The sequence below is a fragment of the Pleurodeles waltl genome, chromosome 1_2, assembly GCF_031143425.1.
Source record: "Pleurodeles waltl isolate 20211129_DDA chromosome 1_2, aPleWal1.hap1.20221129, whole genome shotgun sequence".
Classification (NCBI taxonomy): domain Eukaryota; kingdom Metazoa; phylum Chordata; class Amphibia; order Caudata; family Salamandridae; genus Pleurodeles; species Pleurodeles waltl.
In genome coordinates this window covers 39,048,188-39,070,454 of record NC_090437.1, presented here as the reverse complement: position 1 = coordinate 39,070,454, position 22,267 = coordinate 39,048,188, and the positions used below count along the sequence as shown (strand labels likewise).

The window sequence follows — 22,267 nt, the reverse complement described above, 5'->3', positions numbered from 1 at the left end:
GGCACATTTTTCCTTCTTATTAAAGACTCACACCTCTGGCTGACTTACACTTATGGAGCCCTCGTGTTACCAGGACATTGCAGGATTTCTTTTGACAAGATTTAAAAGGAATCTGTTGAAATTTAGCAAAATTCCGTTGGCTATTTTCAAGTGTATGGTGTTTATAACAGGCCTTCCCAACACTCCTCTTTGCAATAGCGAGATGTGAAGCTTGTGGGCCATCTCGGAGATGGTTGTGACCCATGCAATTGATCAATCAAGAAAAGGCAGAACATGATGGACGTATACTCATTGTCATACGTAGAGCTTCCACTTGAACAAGTATCACAAATGTCCTCTGACTGCTTTGATAACAACATTCATATCTCACATTGACTTCAGAATAGCAGCACAGGCTTAAGCCCTCTCTTGCCACAATGGCGGCAATGCTCTACTTTCAGGCTTTCCTAAATTCACCATGGCTGCCCTTAAAGTCATTCTCCTTTTGATAGCTTGCCTCGTCAGAGGTGCAACGAGATCAGATCGTACAGCCCCAGTTCCAAGTGATCTACATTGACTCACCCTGTGAGGTCACAATTAACTTTAAAGTGGCTGTTTCACACTCACAGTGTTACATTACATCTAGGTCTCATCAGAGATCTAAAATGCAGGCCAAGCATTACAGGAGGTGAGAGGAACATTAGTGGCAAATCAAGCCTCCTACTGGATTCCCCAAAATAAATACAAAGACAATGAAACCTGCATTCTCACAGCAAGCCTCGAGGCACCTTTGCTGAGCTGAGGAGGGTCACGCCCATAGGAGCTGTGACCTCTTCAGCCCAGCAAAGTTCAGCTCAGGCAGCCAGGAGTCTGTGCAAATCACGCATGTCTCGCTCCTGGCTGCCTGATCTGAACATGAAGAGTGTCTGTCAGGCCGACTTTTGCTCAGCCTGACAGACACTCTTCATGAGGGGCAAAAGATGGGCATGGTCCCTCTGCCCTAAAGGACGGGCAGCGACTGCTCAGATGGGCTAGCTGATTAACATTGACTCCCCACTGAAAAGAGAAAAACACGCTGGGGCATATTTATGAGCCCCTCTGCGTTGCCCTCGCACTAGGCAAACGTGGTCCAAGAGAGACGCTAAAGAAACATGAGATTTATTAAGCCACGCAAGGTCACCATGCGTGGCCCTGTGTGGCTTCATAAATCTAGAGAAATGTAATGCAAAGCAAATCGCTGTGTTGCATTACTCTGCGCCAGGGAGGTGTTTCCATGGGTGTTGCATTGGTCTTTCCACCCAAATTCCATGGTTTTTTACGCATTCCCGGATTCACAAAAACAGGTAAATCTGGGAATGAGCCAAAAAGACACGCCTCCCCAGGAGAGGCCTAATGAGGAGAAATATGTTTATTTCTCCTCATTTTCTCTCTTTCTATGTGTGCTGCGGAAGAAAGAGGAAAAAGTCTCCAGGGATTGATTTTGGGCAGGAAAGTGGCCCTTCCTGCACCAAAACAATCTTGCATGCAACACAGATACCCTTGCACCACAATTTTTAAGGTCTTGTCCTTCTGTCACAAAGCGGTTTATGGCTATGGCTCTAAATATCTCTGTTACAAGACTCCCATCTATCAGCCTGTCAGCAGTCTTTGCTCTTTTTCTCAACTGTTGCTTAGAGAGCCAAAAACCTGCAAGACCAAGATATGGGGTAGAACCTTTTCCTTCTTGACTCCTCTGGATTGGAATTGTGTATCTTTACAGGTACGGGCAGGAAAAAATGAAATACTCTGCATTTCAGCAAGATTCTTGAAACGTTTCTAACTTCCACATAGCGTTTTTCCTACATGCTAGTTCTCTATCGATATCTTCATTGTGCAAGGACATCTTTCAAGGGATAAGTGCAATCCGTGAGTGATTATTATTATTGTGTTTGCTTTACATCTGCAGTATGATTGGGCAATGGGAATGTCTGTGGGCAATTAGTACAATTCACGACACAATGACATGGTCTCTCCTTCTACGTAAATGCAAAAGTTCTCCCTATTGGAAAAAGTAAGCAGGCACTGATCCACACCAAGGCTATGGAAGTTAGAACTTCCCATTAATGGGGACCTAGCTCCTAGGAGAAACAGTGGTGTCTCTTTCTTTGACCGCAAGATTTTTTAAATTATTTTAGACTAATTACATTGTACCCTTTTATTTGTAGATGTGATTTCGTATATCTGTCATTTTTGCTGGCACAGATTGTAATAAAATTTATATTTATGTTTTTCAGTGGGAAGAAGTGACATTTTTCGGGTTTGTGGTATAGCTGCTTGAAACATATTGATTAATAATGCAGATCTTTTCTGCCAATTAGGTTATTGCAGCATCAATCCAAGGGGTGTAAATATGACACACAATGCCACCTTTTCTCAGAACACATTGCGTTTGTGATTTTCATTCCTTGCTGTTCACATTCGTGTTGTGCAAAAGAGCAAGACAATGGCACTCCTGCACTCAAAGTGATGGGGTCCAAAACCCGCTTCGATTTGCAGTGAGGAAGCAAAGAGACTAAACTACATATAGGAAATGTCTTCACTCCTACAATTCACTTCCTTCCATTTTTCCATTACACTCCTCCAATGTAGATTCTCAGTCTTTTGCTATGACTGGGAATCTATTTGGAATAGGATTACGTAGAATAATCAAAAGTAAAATAGCTCTCACGGTGTCACACCATACACAGCAGGCTAGACTAAGCATGTGGCAATGCTACTGATAGGGCAACATAGTTCTTATAGGTTCTGACAGTAGACAGGTTATACCAGTTGTACAAGCTGATGTCTCTCCCATGAGTAGTGATAATGTCATAAAAGATTTATTGAGAAATATCATGAAATATCACCAGATGAGGCATAACATAACTTTCACAGCACTAAATGCCCTCTGGCACCATGTAACCAAAATCAGTAATTGGAATTTAGCATGAATTTTCCCTGAATTATCAGCTTCAAAATATGTTGGAAATTGAATATGTTTGCTCTGAAACATCAACTTGACATTCCCCCAAACAAATGTTTGTCATTTTAATGAAAAATAATGTTTTCAATTTAATTAAAACTGAATGGAAGATGTTAATTTCAAGTGTCATGTTTGGTCCTCAAACACTAGCTTGTCATCTTCACTAAGGGCCAGATGTAGGAAACTCCCAAATTGCGACTTGCAATTTGCGAGTCCCTGCGACTCGCAAATTGCAAGTCGCAATTTGGGATGCAGAAAGGTGTCTCAGACACCTTCTGCGAGTCACTATGGGGTCGCAAAGACCCAGCTCATTAATATTAATGAGGTGGGTCGCAATTTGCGACCCCATAGCGACTCAGGGCACTCACGGGGATGGAGGCCTGCTGGGAACAGCAGACCTCCATGTCCGTGACTGCTTTTAAATAAAGCAGTATTTTTTTTTCAAAGTGTAGCCCGTTTTCCTTTAAGGAAAACGAGCTGCACTTAGAAATAAAAACCGAAACCTTTTGTTTCTGATTTTTTCAGAGCAGGTAGTGGTCCCTTGGACCACTGCCTGCTCTGAAAAAATAATTTGGGGTCCAGTCACAAAGGGGAAGGGGTCCCATGGGGACCCCTTCCCGTTTGCGAGTGGGTTACCATCTACTTCAAGTGGATGGTAACTGCGAGTCCATTTGCGACCGCTTACGCGGTCACAAATGGAATTGCATACCACTGCGACTCGCAAATAGGAAGGGAACACCCCTTCCTATTTGCGACTCGGAAATGCATTTTGCGAGTCGGTTCCGACTCGCAAAATTCATTTCTACATAGCAAACACGCATTTGCGACTCGCAAACGGCGATTTTCGCCGTTTAAGAGTCGCAAAGTGTTTGCTACATCTGGCCCTAAGTCCTCACATGTTACACTGCTTCACATTGACACACTCCTCATGTACCTTATAGGGATGGTCACCATGTGTCTAATGTTCATCAACCAATATACCAGTGATGGATACAATTATGTCAAGAATAGACATATTATATCAAAGGTGGGCATCAGTAAACCAAGTCCTCAATCAAGACAAGTATGACTGGTATTATGTCAGAGGCAATATTTTGCCGTGGGGAGGGGGTGGGCTTATCATACTAAAGATGCACACACTATGCCATGTATTGTTTGCCCTTACACCAGAGTGGACCCATTCATGTCAGATTATGCTAACAATATAGCAGAAATTGCCACCAATATATCAGGTATGTTTTAGGACAAAGGTTGGCATGATGCAGAGTAAGATGGTACAAAGTGGCTAAAATTGCAACAATTATCTCAAGGTCACAATCATTACAAGGATGGGCTCCATTTTGTCAACCAAATCCACAATATGTCAAGAATATCCCATCATAACCCAGGGTCCCATCATAACACAAAAACTCACAATATGCCAAAAGTAACCATGTTAAGAAACCCATTATACCAGACTGGATATCATCAAGCTTGAATGTAGGAAAGTGGAGTATAATACAGTGAGGCTGGTTAGGTCTCACTATGTAATACTCTCAAAATACCCCAAACTAGGTCTTCTCGATTCACACTAATAAATCTCTAGGTCAGTCCTGGTAGAATCGCACAGAGCAGTCAGGCTTTCTTAAAGGAACATGTGGCAATCATTTCAGCATAACAACATAGACGATAAGTAAAAGACACGACTCTAAATAATTCTACACCACTTGTTAAAAATAGAGCAGCTTTGTATATAATATTAGAAACTAAAATGAAGACAATTGGATGAGTATAACGAGAGTTATGAATTCTTGAAGCAAAAATAAATCAGTGCATTTAAATACTGCAAAATGTTACTATTGCGGTCAACAGGAAAAGACACATGTGGCAAACAGCCCCTTGCAGTTCGAGTTCACAGGAACGCCTGGGGGGTTAAGGTGAGGTTGGCCCTGGGACCAGGTTGCGTCTCTCAGTGTATTTTTACCTATCTTGTACAGCCTGGGTGCAGAGGTTCTATGGCTGTTCTTGGTGCTTGATGGGAGTCCAGTGGGTGCTGAATTTGTTGCTTTGACGGTGCTGTTAAGGAAGGGGATGGTAAATCTTGACATTGAGGCCAGTAGGCGACAGGTCAAAGATGTTCTGGAGTTCCTTGAAGTTTGAGTATCGAGTTAAGTAGGTGATAGCCAGGCTGGCCGCCAAGAAGCCTTGGTTTCAGCAAATAGAGCAGATGGATAATTCGACATTCCAGGGTCCTGGGAAGATCGGTCGCTGTCTGAAACTTCGTGGAGGTCAGGACTACATCTCCCACAATGCACTAGGCTATCTGTTTTTAAACAATATCTTGGTGGGCCCGATGGCCAATGAGTCTTTGGTTCATGTGTGATTTTCCAGTGGGCTGCAGGTACCTAGTATCTCTAGTTATAGGGAGTTACGGAGCTGCCTTTGGGTTGCAGAGAGGTCCCACATTCGTGGGGAGTCGTTATCTGCTCCAGGACGAGTCATTGTAGTGCAGCTCTCACAGCATTATCACAGGTACAAGGTATCCAGCATTTGGTTTGTTAAGGTCCTGTTGTCGCAAGCACAGTCTCTTCTTGTTGTCCTTTTGCAGGTTCATCAGATCTGTTGTTCTGGTGTCAGGGGTGGACATTCAAACCTGGATTTAGGAATGTTAGGTGTGTGGAGGCTAATGGCCAATGGACCTCAAGTCCCAGCAGCTAACCCGCCCATGAGGTGCCCACATTTGGTGGAGTGTGTCACGTTTTGCTACCCAGAAGCCTCTGTTCTGCCGCTCTAAAAATTGCAGAATCCCTCCTTGGCTGTACAGACTCCTTCCCAGGCAGGCCTTCGATCTGACTCCTGAGAGTTTTCACACCTCTTGGCAGGGGCTCAGATGCCTGTGTTGGTGGCAGCAGCTGTAGGCTGTCAGCCATGGCACAGGAAAGGGTGGGGCAACCAGCAACCTCTAAGATAGCCACCTGGGCGCATGTCACATTAAATCTGACTTGGGCAACAAGTCAAGTTTAATAAGAAGAGATGTTTCATACTAAACATAATATATTTCAGTGGGGACATAACGGAGCTGGAAACCTTCAGATGCAAAGGTGCCAGCCCACGTTATGATAAGGCCCCCTGAACCATTATAGTAGGCCCGAATGTAAAGGGCCTACTATTGAGACATATAAGCTTGTACTTATATGCCCGCACATTTAATATAATTCCCCCTGCCTTCTGAGCTCAGAAGGCCTACCTTAGGGGTGAGGGACATATATTAACAATAGTGCATTGGCTTTGCCTCTCATGGTGATGGCAAAGTTGGGTTTGAACAGTTTGCCCTGTCCATGACGTCTACAGTGGCAGGCCTGCTGTCATATATTTACTTGGGTCACTCAAGGTGGCAGAAACAGTGCTTCAGGCCCTGATGACACCTTTAACTCCTATGCTCTGGGTACCACTGGTACCATTTCCTAGGGACTTATAAGGGGGTTAAAGTCCTAGCCAATTTTGATTACCAATTCACATGCATCATGTTTAGGGTGAGAGTACTGGCAGTGGGGCCTAGTTAGCAGGTCCCAGCGCACTTTCAGAGTCCTCACAATCAGCAATTGAAGAAAAAAGCGTGGGGGGGGACCCTTCAACAACAGCATTTACCTACACTGGATCACCTACGAAATGGTCAGTATAGTCACCATAATGCCACAAATGCCCATTATATTCAAAGAATGTGCTCTTTTGGGCTCCATCATACCAGAGATGCCCTCAACATGCATAGAATGGTAACCATTATGCAAGGGCCAGCCTTACACTAACAGTGTGTAGTATCATCCCCATTGTATGTAGGATTGCCACATTGGATGGAGCTAGATGCTACTGGTCATGGGAGAAACTACACAGGACACACACACTTAAATACAAAACACACACACACTCAGAAATAGAAATACATGCATGGCAATACTGGCTTCCAAACCTAAGGGCTGAGAAACATATTTTACAACAAACTACTATTTATCACAATGGCCAAGAGAGTCTCTATTGATCTACGATGCGTCTTCTTTTAACGCCATCGATCATTACATGAGAAACCAGTAATGACTGCAAATGTCTAGCGCTAGTGTCATATCATTCTCGCGTGGACTCCTCCTTTCACAACAAATAAAAAGCTTAAATTATTTATGCAAATAAGTGTATCAGTACCCTTGTTCTGGGGATCATCAACTATCACCTTCACATCTTTTAGCTTTCAGATTACAATTCAGATGGCCCTCTAATTAGCACTTTAACAACATCCCTTCTTTTAAAGTGACAAATAAAACATGATTTCATCAACTGGAATGGTTAACCAAAATCAATTATTACAAATTTAATTCAAAAAAATATTTAAAACATTTGTTCCCCAAAATAAATTGATAGTGAGTTGATAACACTATGAACTATGCATTCTGTCTGTGACAGTTTTGAAAAATAAGCTGTAACTTCAATTCTCCAATGTTAGTGTCTTTTACAACACAAGCTAAACAGCAGCATACATTTTATAGTACCATGCTGAATGGCTACTTTCGAGGATTAATGAAATAATTATTTTTTAAGTAAAGAATTGAGTTTTGTTATTTGTTTCCTTTGTGTTTCTGGTGGCGGTCCAGTATGTATCCTTTTAATTACTGGATATGTTTGTACAGTATACTATAATGTGGTGCTTCTTAAAAATCTTTTTGCCAATCATAGGTAATTTCAATTCAGAATCAATTAGCTCCTTGTGAAACTTGTACCAATTCCAAATGTTTTTTAATACATCCACTTGGGACATATGTGTTTTGAGCACAGAATTTTATACCCCAAGGTGAAAAAGGGAAAACCTTCTGGTTAAAAGAATACCACCAGACACCAGCTTCCATTAGCTTCCATTAGAAAGTGACATTAACCGAGGTCCAAAAAAGCTCTTGCCATGCCAGCAACTGGACCAAGTGAAGGCATTGTGTAACTAGTCAGGCGGAATTGTATCTAGGAAATACCCAGACAGAAACACTAAATCATCAGTAGACATGACATGGATCAATATTGCAGTTCATCTACATCATGCAATCACATTAAGACCATCCTTTACTCTTGACTAATGCTTTAAAGACATTCTTGAGTAACATGGTTTCAGCAGATAACCATCTCATATACAAAGGTCTCAGGGAAAATAGTCTGACTTACAGTATCATCTCAGGATTGTATCTCAGATGTATTTACCTGTGTCACTGTGAGAATGAAGCCTTTCCATTCTTCCACATCTTCAGGGGTCTCAGTCTGAAGAGCGAAACATAAAGTCAATTGGTGCAGTGACCCATGTGAAACAAAAAAACCTTACAAGCAGTAGATCCTTTCCATTAAATATATTTGGTGACAGACCTGCATTATATAATGCTACTGCTAATAATAATAATCATAATAATCATACATAGAGTGCTTTCTACACCAGTTTTATCTATTTAGTAGATATTTCAATAACATATGTTAATATAACACATCTTTAGGACCAATAATAATCAATATTTTCAGAATGACAGACTGAGTAAACCTTGCTAGGATTCACACTTGGGATCTTCTGTCTGTACATAGACAACTACAAGCCTCAATGGGGAAACAGTTATAAGTAATAATGCCAAAATAGCAGACAGTTCATTCTCATCACATTGTGAGTACAGCCTTAAATAATATGCTATTGCTAATTCTGGGCTAAATATAATATAATTAACAGATTCTTCAGATTAATTTTTGTCTGATGTGCCAGGAATTGACAGTATGGCCAGCTACTCTTTAAGGATTGTGGCAAATATTTAAACATTGCCTTTTTGTGATTGACAGATGAGTTGTCTGCTTTGAGAGGCTACAAGAGAGGTTACCTGGTTCCCCACTGAAAATGGTTTCTCTGGTTCCTGACCTAAGTAACGATTACAATGTTTATCTTATTCCCTTGTTAAGATCAGCAGTGAGAATGCATTTCTCATTTAATTCATTTTAGGCCCACTTTGTTTTAGATTCAAATACAAGTTTTAGATAATTGCACCTATTAAACTAATATGGTCAAGTAATCAAATCAACTTTAAACTTACACACAAAAGAAGTTAAACAAGGGGTTTGAAAACGTACAGGAATCTCTAAAAATGTTAAAGAATAACATGCTTTTATGAGAGACGAATCAGGACGCAGGTTAACCTCAATCAGGAAGAACTTCTGGAACAAGGAGACGTGCCTAACTCAACCTCCATCTCACAGACACCTCAAATGCTCTCCTGTGCCTGGCCGACTAGGGCGCTCAATTTTGATACGCTGTGAGCTTTTTCGGGTAAGTGATACCTATGATCAGCAAGGGATTACTAATTTTCTGAAATTGGTACATGTTGCTGAAAACACTGCTCCCTCTTGGGCAAATGGTGATTTTACCTGACTTGGGTCAGGCCCAAATATTTTCCAAGGCACACACATCCGCACAGAAAAGGGGTCACAAATGCAAGGAAAAATACATAAAAAGGCAGCACATTTGGACGTCAGGGCGCTGTAGAATTCGATAATGGGGGAAATGTAAACTTTGCCAAAAAATGTGCAAAGTTGAAAAACTTCAAACTTCATAAGACTTAACAACTTTGCAAAACTGCACCTGCGGGAAAATATTCATTCATTTAGATATTTTTAGACGAATTGCCCTATAAACCTGTTATTCCTGTTAAACGTAGATTGTTGCTGGGGCTATAGGGTATTTAAAGGATTGGTTTTCCCTAATATATACTTTTATCTTCAGCAACCTGGTGACCTTTACAAAGCATAAGAAGTACGGGAAAAAGTCACGTTTTGTGGATGAATTCCTTTGCAACTATGGACCAGCACCTCCACACCACATTTGTCTATTTAATTAATGCAGCACTACCGTTATAATACACAGAAAGAGAAATGGTGATGCTCTCATCAAAAAGTATGCCTTCTTTTGTACCTAATTATTTAGAAATGTTAATTGTTTTCTCGGTTATCATCTTGGCAACTGATCAAGTTGACTGTATCTGAAAAAAAACAATTTTGAAATTCGTTTATTACCCTTCCAAGATATTCTGTTTTTTTAAAACAAGAGTAGGAGATATTTTCACATCCGTCTACGTATTTTAGAGGAAATTAATGTGTGTATCATCCTTTACTTCCTTGCTGTTTTCAACAAGATATGCCCATTAACTTAAACTTATGTATTTTTTTTACTAACATGTATACTGAAACTAATTGATGGCAGGGTGTAGTGTAGTTCCTAAATTGTTGAATATGACACCGGGAGACTCAGCTTCAGTTCCCGAGCTCTCCTTTTGGTAACACTGTATGATTCTGGGCAGATCATTTAATCAAATGGGCCTCAACTGCCACATCTGTCATAACCGCTTCTGCTCAGATATTGGTGAACTAGCAACCTGCAAACAGCCTTATCTGACCTGAATGAAATTGCTTGCATAAGCTGGGCACCGTGTTAGATTATGCATATGGCACAAAGTAAATGTAGGGACTGAAGTTTTCCAGACAGGGTGGCAGAAGAGTGACTCACTGTAGCTTACGTATTTTATCAATGTGTAACACCATCTAATCCTTTCCAGTACAAAATGATATACCCTCAGAATATCTCTAAATCTCAAACTCCCTTTCTTTGACTGGAACTCTGAGATTCCTGAAAACTGAAATATTAATATTCTCTGTAAAACTAATAGCACAATGGTATGCGATTATCATTTCTTGCAGTCATAACAGTTATACTATTCTGTGAGCACATGCTTTGTCATTCAATATTTAATTCAAGATCGTTTACTGAAATGAACTATAACAAACATGAGTTCACATGAATACCGAATAATCACTTCCTTAGCCTCCTTCTATAACTTAGTAAAATATATGCACTATAAAAAAAATATCAAACCCTTTGAAAGTTGTGAGGATTCTTAATGTGCTTCACATAAATAAACAATATATGCAAAGTAAATATGAGTTTATAGCCCTTACTTGATAGTTCTGAAAGAGTACTTTGACGACACAGTTTGTCTCCACAAATACAAATTGATTCCCAACAATATGTCTCTGTATTCAGTTCAGACTTCCGTTTTTTCAAACAATATTCAAAAGAGTTTGCCAAGGTTTTTCATGAGCTCTAGCAACAAGGTCCCAGCTGTGGTAACAATGTATCTAAACTGCCTAGCAAGGCTACTCTGTACCATGAGGAACTTATATTCAATTGATTCAAAATGTCTGCCACTATTTCCAAACCTTGTGAAAGACCAGTGGTTTCATAGGAAAAGTAGCTATTTTAATTATATTTGGTGCCTTGGGTAGTATGTCCTTCAACGTGCAATGCCTCATTCCAAGCACCGATGCTTCAGGTACATTGCAAGCCTTACTTTCCTCTTAGTATTTGAAGTACCTGCCAGTTTTGAGTACTGAACGTGCCAGGTAAAGCTGTAACTGCTGGCCACAGAACACAACAAGGAGCCCAGTCATTTTTGCTCATCATATCAAGAAAGGGATCCTAATGGAGTTTTCTTGGTTTCGTTTTTAAGGTTGTATTGAAAAAGAAGAAAATATGATTACTACATGACGGTAAATATTGTCCCTCTTTGACTTAACAACCCCCTCTTATATATATACATACAAAACAGTCCAATTTGTGTATCTTTCCTCATTTCCCCACATTTTATAAGCCTAATCTACAGTAAAATAATACAAAAACTTCGTATTTTAGCCTATCACTGACTTCTCAAGTAGTTTGCTTTCACCCAAAGTTACCGATTTGAAAAAACTGGATGTTTTAAAGTTGTGTTTATTGCTCTGTAAAACGACCTTTCTCAAATTTAGGAAATCTCATTGATCTGTGTTGAGGCCACAGTTTTTCTCTGGAGTCATGAAGGATAATCCCTAAACATTACCAACTAAGCAATAACGTTTTAGAAACTTTTGGAAATTTAGGAATGACAACAAACACAATCTCCACTGATTTTGTTTCACAGATTTCAGTAAAGCATTAAAAACGGTGACCTAACAATATTTGATGGTCCTTGCAAAGTAGACTACATAAAACATTTCCTTGGTAGCAGAACACTGAATTGCAAAGTCTTATATGCCAAGAGATAAGAGTGATGAAGGAATTAAGCCTTACATCGACGTTTTCAGTTCTACCTATAATGAAGTATCTTGTAATAATGAACATAATATATTTCCCCGATGTAAGATAAAGCTTTCATTATAAATGGTAACCACAGTAAACATAAACTGCTCTTTTTTACGGTTAGTCTAATGATTTTTTATTGAAATCACAAGTTGCCGAACCGATCGATTCTGCTGAGAAGCATCTATTGATAACTAAGCAGGATGTGAAAAGGAAATCTACTAGCTCTCGGAGTATTTTTCCAGTTTCAACCCCACTCCTGCACCGAAAGGCACCTTAAGTTCATCTGTGGGGATAGCTACAGATAGGGACAATGGGGGTAATTTTTGTAAGTCTGATTTTCCAATGTAAGAACCGCGGTACAGAACTTAAAGGTGGGCATCAATTCTATCACCCCCACCTAAGAAAAAAAGGAGCATTCACCACAGCAAAAATGAATAAATATGCTACTGATGCTTCGTGTGAGGAAATAGTGGGTGGTGATATTGTTACCTTTCACTTCAAGTTTGAAGCCATGGAGAACTGTATTTATGCATTTATGGACTCTGTTAACAGTAGGCTTGGAGCAATTAAGGGCCACTTATCTGAATCCAACACTAAGCACTGTATCCCTTCCAATGAGCCTATGATGGATGCTTTTACATTACCTCACAGAGATGGGAGACAGGGTATGTGTGCTATGGGTGCCATTGCTAGCACTCTTACGGTGAAGAATATGTTACCCAGCCAGAGTACCTCTCATACAGGTGCCTCCTAGCCTGCTGGAACCGTGCAATGTATCTAAAGAAAACGCTCCACTTGTGATTCATAATCCATTGGCAGACACATCACAATCAGCAATGCAGTTACCTTAGTAGCATACTATTATCTTAAAAGGAGGACTGCTGCATGGTTCTGATATGTATGAGATTCACGAGCAGCTACTCACCAAAGTTACACACGGGCTGAAAGGGCTTTGGGGGCTATGTACCCGGTACATATTGAAATGAACATGATATGGAGAACTCCATGAACAGGATACACACTGAAGACCAATGCTAGTGATTGTGTCAATATCAACTTTAGGAATGATCATGTACTGTGTAATTTACTCCCCATTCTGAACTGTCCTTTTTTCGGCACTCAGCAGAATAGAGGCACTATCACTTGGGTATTTTTACCAACACTGGTCGAGGACCATGAAATCTGATTCCACCTTTGCCCAAGATATGGGGGGGGAGTTGCTTTACTATGCATGTCAATCTCAACCAGGGTACATCTACTCAAGGTCTATTACATCTGACTCTAATTCAAAGTCATCCTGTGGGGATTAGTGATTTTATTCAATCTTTTATCCCTAATAACAATAGTTGTTCATACATTAAACCACCTTATATGTTTGTCTCCTAGAACATAGCAGACCTAGGAGCGAAACTTCAAACTCCAGATTGGCTTGCTGTTGTGAAACGTTTTGATACTGCCTGTTGCAAGAGACATACAGATGGGTTTACCAAGTACTTCTCCCTAATAGCTCTGGGCAGGTGATGGGAGGGGTTTCTACTTTTATCTCCATCTTATTTCAGGGGAGGGTTTTTAGTTCTTTCTTGGGCTCAGCTACCTTTCAACTCTAAAGATTAGAATGCAGTTCAATTACATTTGTATTTATTAATCTGTACAATAATTTTGCCTCTTTTAATACAGATAATAATAGCTCTCTCAGCAGGCAAGTAACAAGGTTTGTTAGCAGTTATAGCTACAACATCCCTATTGTTTAGATGGGGGATTTCAATTTAAGAATTTGTGAGATGCATAATTCCCCTACATGTGGAATGACTGAAAAGCATGGTGCCACTCTGCTCCACTTTTCCCATATCCCATGTAGAGCTGCATGTAATCAATTTTGCCCTTGATATACTTTTTAGTGCCCCATTGCTGACAACAGCATTCAATGGGAGGATGGTTCCAGTTTAATAGATTTTATTCTGCTCTCATCAGATATAGTATTGCTTTTTTCAAGTCACGGAGTTCAAGAAATTGCGCACAGTGCTCACAATCTTCTGTCTGTTCTATACTGTGGTGAAAGGGTAGACACCATCTGACCCTTGTATCCCCCTTCCTCTCTGTGTTGATAAAAACAAGGGGAGTTTGCAGGAATGGAATAGAGTAGACAAGGACAGAGTGGTGAGTAATCTGATTAGTAAGAACCATACTGAGATCTTCACATTCCTAGATCTGAGCACCAGTTCACACGAGATCACCTCCTGCTACTTGACACTAAGGCCCTCCGCCGCCCACCAAGGTTTAACCGCCGAGCGGCCACCAATGCGGCCACAATCCCGCCGGCCGCATTATGAGATCCCCGATGGCCCAGCGGGGATGTCGGCCGTAACATGGGAGCCGGCTCCTAATGAAGCCGGCGGTGTTTCGGCCATGCGACGGGTGCAGCTGAACCCGTCGCTCTTTTCACTGTCTGCTGTGCAGATAGTGAAAAGCAGGCTGGGGCTGTGCCTGGGGGCCCCTGCACCGCCCATGCCAAGTGCATGGGCAGTGCAGTGGCCCCCAGGGGCCCCGCGACTCCCCTTCCCGACAGCCTTTCCATGGCGGTCTCTACTGCCATGGACAGGCTGGTGGAGAGGATTAAAACCGCCGGGACAACCATGGGGGTAAATGCCGCGGTCGTAATGAGGCAGATTGTACCGCCAGCCTGTTGGCGGTACAATCGCCAAAACAACCCGTAATGAGGCCCTATGTGTCTCAATCAGGGGGCTACAAATGGTCCCTGCACAGACCACTAACCTGTATGGCCAATATGGTTGTTCAATGTCCTAAGGCTCATAGCAATTTGTTCAAGGCACGTAAACTAGTACCCAGAATCCCTGAGCAGTTATGCCTTTGTCAGACACAGTGCAAGAAGACTGTGGCCAAGAGAAGGGAAATCATAAGAAAGGAGGCTTATGATTCTCTTCTTTAAGCAAGCACCTGCTAAAACTGTAGAGCTTTCTGGCAGGTGACTAATTTTCCCATTTCAAGGACTGAGCTGCCATAGGGCTGGATACTGTAATCCAACCTTATAGCTGGATCGCACACAAAACTGCGTTTTTTTGCAATCGCATTTATCTGGGTGGGCTGTATCTAATATTATAAACAAAGTAGTGCACTCTGATCTATTTGTAATTGGTGTTCAAGATGTATTAGTTGCCCTAGACAAGTGCCCTAGTGTGAAGGTACCTGGTCCCGAGGGGGTTGAATGTGATATACTTAAAGATAACCCATCTTTGTGTTCTCCTCTATTAAAAAATATCTTGAAGGCAGCTCAGGGCCTCCCAGCTGTGTGGTCCCATGCCATCAACGTTCCCGTCATTAGGAAGGGATGTAAGGAGAATCCAAATTGTTATCGCCTGATCTCTTGAATACATTCTACAGACATGATTATGTGTAGAATCCCCTTTGATAGGCTGGAGGGGTGGGCTAGAGTCCATAACATCTTGTCCAATTTGCAATATGGTTTTAGAGCTGGCCTTGGGACTACTGAGCAGTGCTTAAACCTTCCCCTTGTTATCAAATATTTAATAGCAAAGCGTAGCAGTGTGTTCCTGAAGTTCATAGACTTAGATTCAGTATTTGACCATATCATTCACTCAAAATGATGGGAGATGATGTCTGCTATAGGTATTGATTGTTTGGACAATTTTTTGAGGGAAATCTACAAAGGAGTGACAGCAAGTATCATATAAGGCTTGATCGGCGAGACAACTGAACCATTTGCTGTTACTAGGGGGGTTCCATCAACGGTGTGTACTTGCCCTTATTTATTTACCCTTTACATCAATGGACTTGATAAGTACCTTGTAAACCTTGTGTTGTGTAGCCATTTTCAGTATAGCTCCATGCACGTTAGTTTAACATACTAGGCCGCTGTGCACTTTGTCCTAGATATATTTTATTCAGCTTCGCACTGTTATTTTACAATAACCAGTTTTTACGGTCTTGTTTTAATTTCTTCTATCACACTGTTTAGCTTTGTTCAGCACTGTTTTCTCAAATAATGCATTCTTGATTGCCCTGTGCTTCAGTCAAGGCTACAGTCTGGTACATTGCCGGTAAATGTGGTAGAAGTTTAGTCTCCAGCATTCGTAGAAAATACACATCCTTATGTAGGGACATTTTCTTAGAACATCTGCGTGTTAGTTATAAAAACACTTTCTAGTCCTAGTACACGTCAAGAGGGAGATTCCAGCCAGGGAACCACAACTGTATGCTGAATGCCCCGTTGCAGATGCTGATGTAGATTACAGGCCTTTGCTCAGGTATGAGGGTTGATGTCCTCCCGGGGGAACCTGAAAGGCAGGCTTAGACCTTAACATACTGTGCTCGAAATATAACTTAGAGAGAAAAATAATCTAGCGGCACTATGATAGCCTTATTCTTGTGCTTCACTCTCATCATTACTATTTTAATATTACTGTGTTGTGTAGTTCTGGTTATTGCAGCTCATATTTTGCTATCCAAAATGCAGTTGTTTTATAAAACCAATCTTTAAAACTTACACTGCCTTTATTGTCATTTCTATATGAGACTGTACTGTGTATGAGAGAACCGGTTGTGACCTGAATGACCACGACTTCCCTGAGAAGTACAGAAATGTCATGAGCTCGGCTGCCCAATCATCTCTACCATTCGGGAGAGATGAGACACTGCTAGTTAGCCGGAGCAATGCCCGGATTTGTAGTGGCAAGTGTCATCCACCGTGGGTCAGACTCAGTCCCCCACATCGTGGACAATCTTGCTGCTCAAAATCCAGTAGTCTCATTAAAATAATGAGAGCCTACGCAACACTTGAATATGATGTACCTGAGAGAAGGGTCGCCTCAAATAGCAGCTCTTTTTTATACAGATGATGCGATGCTGTTAGCTCGGAACCTGTTTGAGCTATAGAGCCTTTTTGGTAAATGTTGTCCTTTCATAGAGGATCTAGACCTCACTATTATTCAATTTAAGACACAAGTGATGGCCCTAGGAAACTCAAAATTCGACCTTTTTGTGGATTGATCTAAAATGACTTCTGCTCCAACCCTCCTCTATTTAGGGCTTATATTTGGTGAATAGGGTAACTGGAACTCAATAGTTAACAAGCATTTGCAGTGCAATAGGTCTCGCATATTTAGAAAAGGTTAATTGTCATCTTTTGACGACATCGCCCACGAGCAAAAACAAAAGAAAACATGCATGGAAACTGAGAAAAGATGACTTGGCAAAATAAAAAAGTTAGCTTTAAAAAAGAAAACTTTGCAATTTTGTTTGTCCTGTTGGGCACAATTTTGCCACTCACAAGCCTTCTGTTTGCAGGGCACTAGAAGTTAAAAAGAACAAATAGTACCTCAATCACATCGGGAGCAGCGGACAGACACTAATTAAATTGAATCAATTAGTACTTGATCCCTGCTCCACACAGACAAACAGAAATGATGCCAGGTGTGCCTTGACAAATTACAAGGCTGTAAAGAAGAGTGCCATGCAAACCAGCAAATGGTGAGCGACAGGCGGGCTCCAAGCCATTTACTGAACACAACAGAGTCTTGCAAGTGAGACCCATGCGCTAGCACATGCACTTGCAGGCTCGACCCTAAAAAATGCTGTTGAGGCAATGTTTAATTATGCCAAAAAATTAGGCAGTAAACCCACCAAAGACTTGTTGAAGTATACAAGTCGAAATGCCTATTGATAGCTACTTATCACCATAAGCAGGGCATTGTATAGCCTCTGCTACTTTGGGACCCCAGGGTCCTGGGGCCCCAAGACAGCAGAAGCCATACAACTGGTTGAAGACAGGTTTGTAAAAAGGCTGTTATCAGTTCCCCAGTGCAGTCTAACCCATACTTATCATTTAGAGCTGGGTATAGACTACATAAAAGACCACATGAAGTTACGCCCCCTCCTCCTCTGGCTGAGTATCTGGATGAAGAAAGAGGTCTTGTTTAATTGCTTGGTATTACATGCAGTTAGAATATGACTTGAAAATACCCTGCTACCATATATAAAGGAACTCAGCCTTAAGCTGAATATGTCAAAGATACATAGTGATCCTGAGTCTCTCTCCTTTGAGAACAAGTAGATAGTAACATTGAATTTTGTTTCTATGTGCCATGAGGAGAGAGAGTTTATAGAGACCTTGAAAAGTACTGTTGCAGCTCACATATGACAATTGACACAACCCTTGATATCGAGCCTTACCTTATCTGGGTTCATAATAGCCAACACATATTCTTGCTGGCCTGTCTGAGATTGAATACAGCACAATGCCTAGTTGCTTTTCCTACACCTTTGCCTTATATTTGGAATCTGTCTGTATGTCCCTGTGATTCCTGTTCCTCACAGTCAACAATTTTTTTTGTTTTTTTTTTAAATGTTATGTGGCTATTAGGAGATAATATCTTGTTCCCATTTTCAGGAGTGCTAAGTATCGGCCTTGTAGACAGGTGCTGTTTTTTATTCAAACTCTGCCCTCAGTCCATGAGGTTTGGGCTGTCATGAGGTTTATTCACATTGCAATAAGAATGAGGAAGGATTTGTGAGCTTTTTTATTCACAATCATAACTCCATATGGTTTGTATAATCTTTAACATGCTTTTATGTGGATGCTGGTCTTTTGCGCTATGTTTTATCACTATGTGTTTGTTTTTTATGGTTGAAAGATTTAACCTAATACAGAATTTGTTATATGATATGAAACATAAACGTATACCAAACAGCAGTGTCCTTACTATCAAAACTAGTACTTCAAGTACCCCAATTCCAAGGAAAGACCTGGAAACCTCGAATAGGAGTGCCTTCTCTAAGAGTAATGCTTAATAAATAAAACAAGACCACAATAACAAAAATTTAATTAGTAGAACCAGGGATGTTACATTTTGGAGATTTTAGAGAAAATAGCACCAAAAGGTGTAGAGCGTTGTTGATATCTGCTTGTGTTAGACCACGACAAGGTCACAAGTCCCACCCCTGGGATGAGGAGGCTGGTGTGGTTCCTCGTTCCAGATGCATCATTCAGTGGGAGCGATGTGTCGGTTTGGAGATGTGGCGAGGCTGCGGTGCGAGGGTCTGCATCATCATACAGGATCTAATCAACAGGGCTTGCAATAGAGCTGCATGGCCGCAATGTGAAGTCTGGTATCATTGTTGAGACTGCTGTCGATGAGGGATGAAGGATGAGAGGGCCTGCACAGATGATGCGTTGTGACAATAGGGTCAAACCACGCAGCAGCAGAGATGCATCAGTTCTGCTCAGGGTTGCACTGCGCAGCAGAGGAGCTGCGTCAGTTCGGCTGGATCCACAGAGGCTGGTGAAGCACCTTAAGCCCACTTCCAATGGTCCAGGACTGGGGTTGCACCACTTAGGAGGGTAGAATCACTGATGGTAGAGTCCAGCAGCAGCTGCAAGGTTGTTGGAAGCTTGTTATGTCACTGAGGCTTCGGATAAGGAGGCCAGTCAACTAATCTTTGAAGCCACTTTGGGCTCATGGGTCAAGAGGTGCAGGACCAGTCTTTCTCACCCAGGCACGAGGGCATCAGGAAACAGGTCAGCAAAGCAGAGTTTAGCAGAGAGGCAGACATTCATCAGCCCAGCAGTTCTTCCTTCTGGCAGAGTATCCACCAGTCCAGAGGTGTACAGGACAGCTGGTGTCAGAGGTCCAGCATTTATTTATTTATTTAAACCCAGTTGTGACTTTGAAGTGGGGGTGAAGCATCTAGAGGTTTACCTTTCAAGTTCCAAATCATCCTTCTTTCCCTGTCCTGGCTCCAGACTAACTACAGGGTGTTTGCAGCCCTTTGTGTAGAGGCACTGCACATTCAAGTGTAAAAGGGGAGGTGCCCAGCTCCTCCTTCCTACCCTGCCAGTGATGGCCCATTCAGGCTCACTACTCTCCCTATTGAGTGGCTCTCTAGGAGGAATACAGAAAGCCCAACCGCCACCTACATCCAGCCATGTGACCAGAGACAGGCTTCAGGTGCTAAATGAATTTGGCAGGAACGTGTCAACTTTCTAAAAGTGGCATTTTCAGACGTGCAACTGAAAATCTGACTTCACTATTAATGAGGATTTTAAATTGTGATTCCAGAAACACCAAACATGAGGGGGTCATCTCTTCCCATGTGGAAATTATACTTATAACATGTAATAAGGAAACGCCAACATTATCCTATGGGAAAGATAGGCCATGCAGTAGTGAAAAATGAACGTAAACGTGTTTCACTACCAGGACATGTAACATTTTAAAAGTACATGTCCTACTTTTGAAAATACCTGCTCTTTGGGCTGTCCCTGGCTTTCCCTAGGGGTGATTTATATGTATTAAAAAGGAGGGTTTGTGCCTGACAGGTTTATTTTGCCAGGTCAAAATGGCAGTTTAAAACATAGACTCTGCAATGGCAGGCCTGAGGCATGTTGAAAGGGATACTTAAGTTGGTAGTACAATTAATTCTGCAGTCCCACATGTAGTATTTAATGTACAGGCCCTTGGCATAGGTAGTGCCACTTTATTAGGGACTTATAAGTAAATTAAATATGCAAATGTGTTATGAGCCAATGTTATCATGTTTAGAGGAGACAGTACACACACTTTAGCACTGGTTAGCTGTGGTACAGTGCACAGAGTCCCAATGGCAAGAAAAATGGAAGAGGAAGGTAAAACGTTTGGGGGAAGAACACCCCAAGGTTGATAGGTCTAACACCTTTTACAATTAAATCCAAGAAAAAATCCTTTATAGGAAAGTTGCATCTGCACCTCTGGAAACACAGAATGTGATACATGGAACCGCAATCAGCTCATAACCAACCAGAATGTAGGATTGAGAAAATGATTGTTCTTGTAACACTACCATGGGGGTGGCATTGTAAATATGGTGAATACCTAAAATGTTTACATTTTGCAAGTATTTACAAACCTCTGCAATGCCATACTTATTGCTCTTGTAAACTTAGCAGTTTTAGGATTATGGCTCACAGGCCCACACAATAAAATCTGCAATGTCCTACATTTCTCTTTTGTAGTGATTGGGATTCTATGAATTGCCACAATTAGAAAGGCAATGTAAATCACAGGTAGATGCATCCACTGTGAAACTGACCAATGTATGCTAAACACGTGGAAACTCTTAGAGTGTTTGCTTCCCAGTGAGGAATCCTGCATCTTTGAGAAAGGTAGATACTATAGATAGGCAGATACTATAAACACTCAAAGGATACATGTAACATGTCTCAAAGACCGCTTTCCTGTCAGTAAACTGTGAAATATTGAAACACAGTAATATGCAGGGTGGAGTATTTTCCCCAATAAGCTACCTAGTTTTACTTTCTTTCTCTGGAGGCACAGAGGTCAGTAAGGTATGGTTGGAAAACATACAGCTTATCCGTCAAAATCACAGATCACAACACAACATGAAAAAAAGCAACCCTCAGTGGAAAACAAGCACAGACAAAGTCAATAGTCTTGCTTTATTAATTTATTGACTCATTTTCTGTGTTTTTACAATACACATCAAAAATGCAACCCTCTGTGGAAAACAAGCACAGAAAAATTAATTAGCCTTGCTTTTTTAATTTGCAGGAACAGGACCAGGCCTGCGATATTTCATTCTGCAGTAGTCAAGTCTTACAGGTGTTGTAATTTATGTTACATCAGAAAAAGGAGGATGAGACACATTAAGGACACTATAAATTGTTTCAACTGTAGCCGCTAACACGTACAGACATGACTTGTTTATAAGGCAATTATAGGCCCATTCTTCCCATGCACAATGCTAGGGAATAAGGCCCCTTATAGGAATAACTAGGAGAGTTGTTATTTCATCTTGTGTTTCTGCTCCAGACTGACTTCCCGGTACTGGTATATCTTCAGTCTTACAAGGTGTTAGCAACCTGCTCTTGCAGCTACAAATTTAAGTATACAATGTCTGAAAGAAAGGTAGAACCTTGGCTAGGAAGCTTGTAGCTAACTGTAAAATATTCCTCTTTACTCCCCTGTCGAAAGACTTCAAGAACTGTGAGCTGAGCATCTTTTGGTTACCGACACAAACTAGTTGACTCTGTTAGCTGGAACCAGTCCCGAAGAGTTACAAATGCCATTGAGCTATTCCTTATCCTACACCTCCATTACCATTGTGAA

At 41.3% G+C, this 22,267-nt stretch overlaps 1 protein-coding gene across 3 annotated transcripts in view; it reads right to left on the bottom strand.

Moving 5' to 3' along the window:
• STAP1 (signal transducing adaptor family member 1) overlaps positions 1 to 22,267 on the bottom strand; it is a 478,236-nt gene that overhangs the window by 304,130 nt on the left and 151,839 nt on the right. For all 3 annotated transcript variants that reach the window (XM_069235790.1, XM_069235796.1, XM_069235804.1), the window contains exon 4: positions 8,192 to 8,248. In XM_069235790.1, the coding sequence (XP_069091891.1) occupies positions 8,192 to 8,248 (57 nt within the window). The remainder of the gene's footprint in view (positions 1 to 8,191; positions 8,249 to 22,267) is intronic.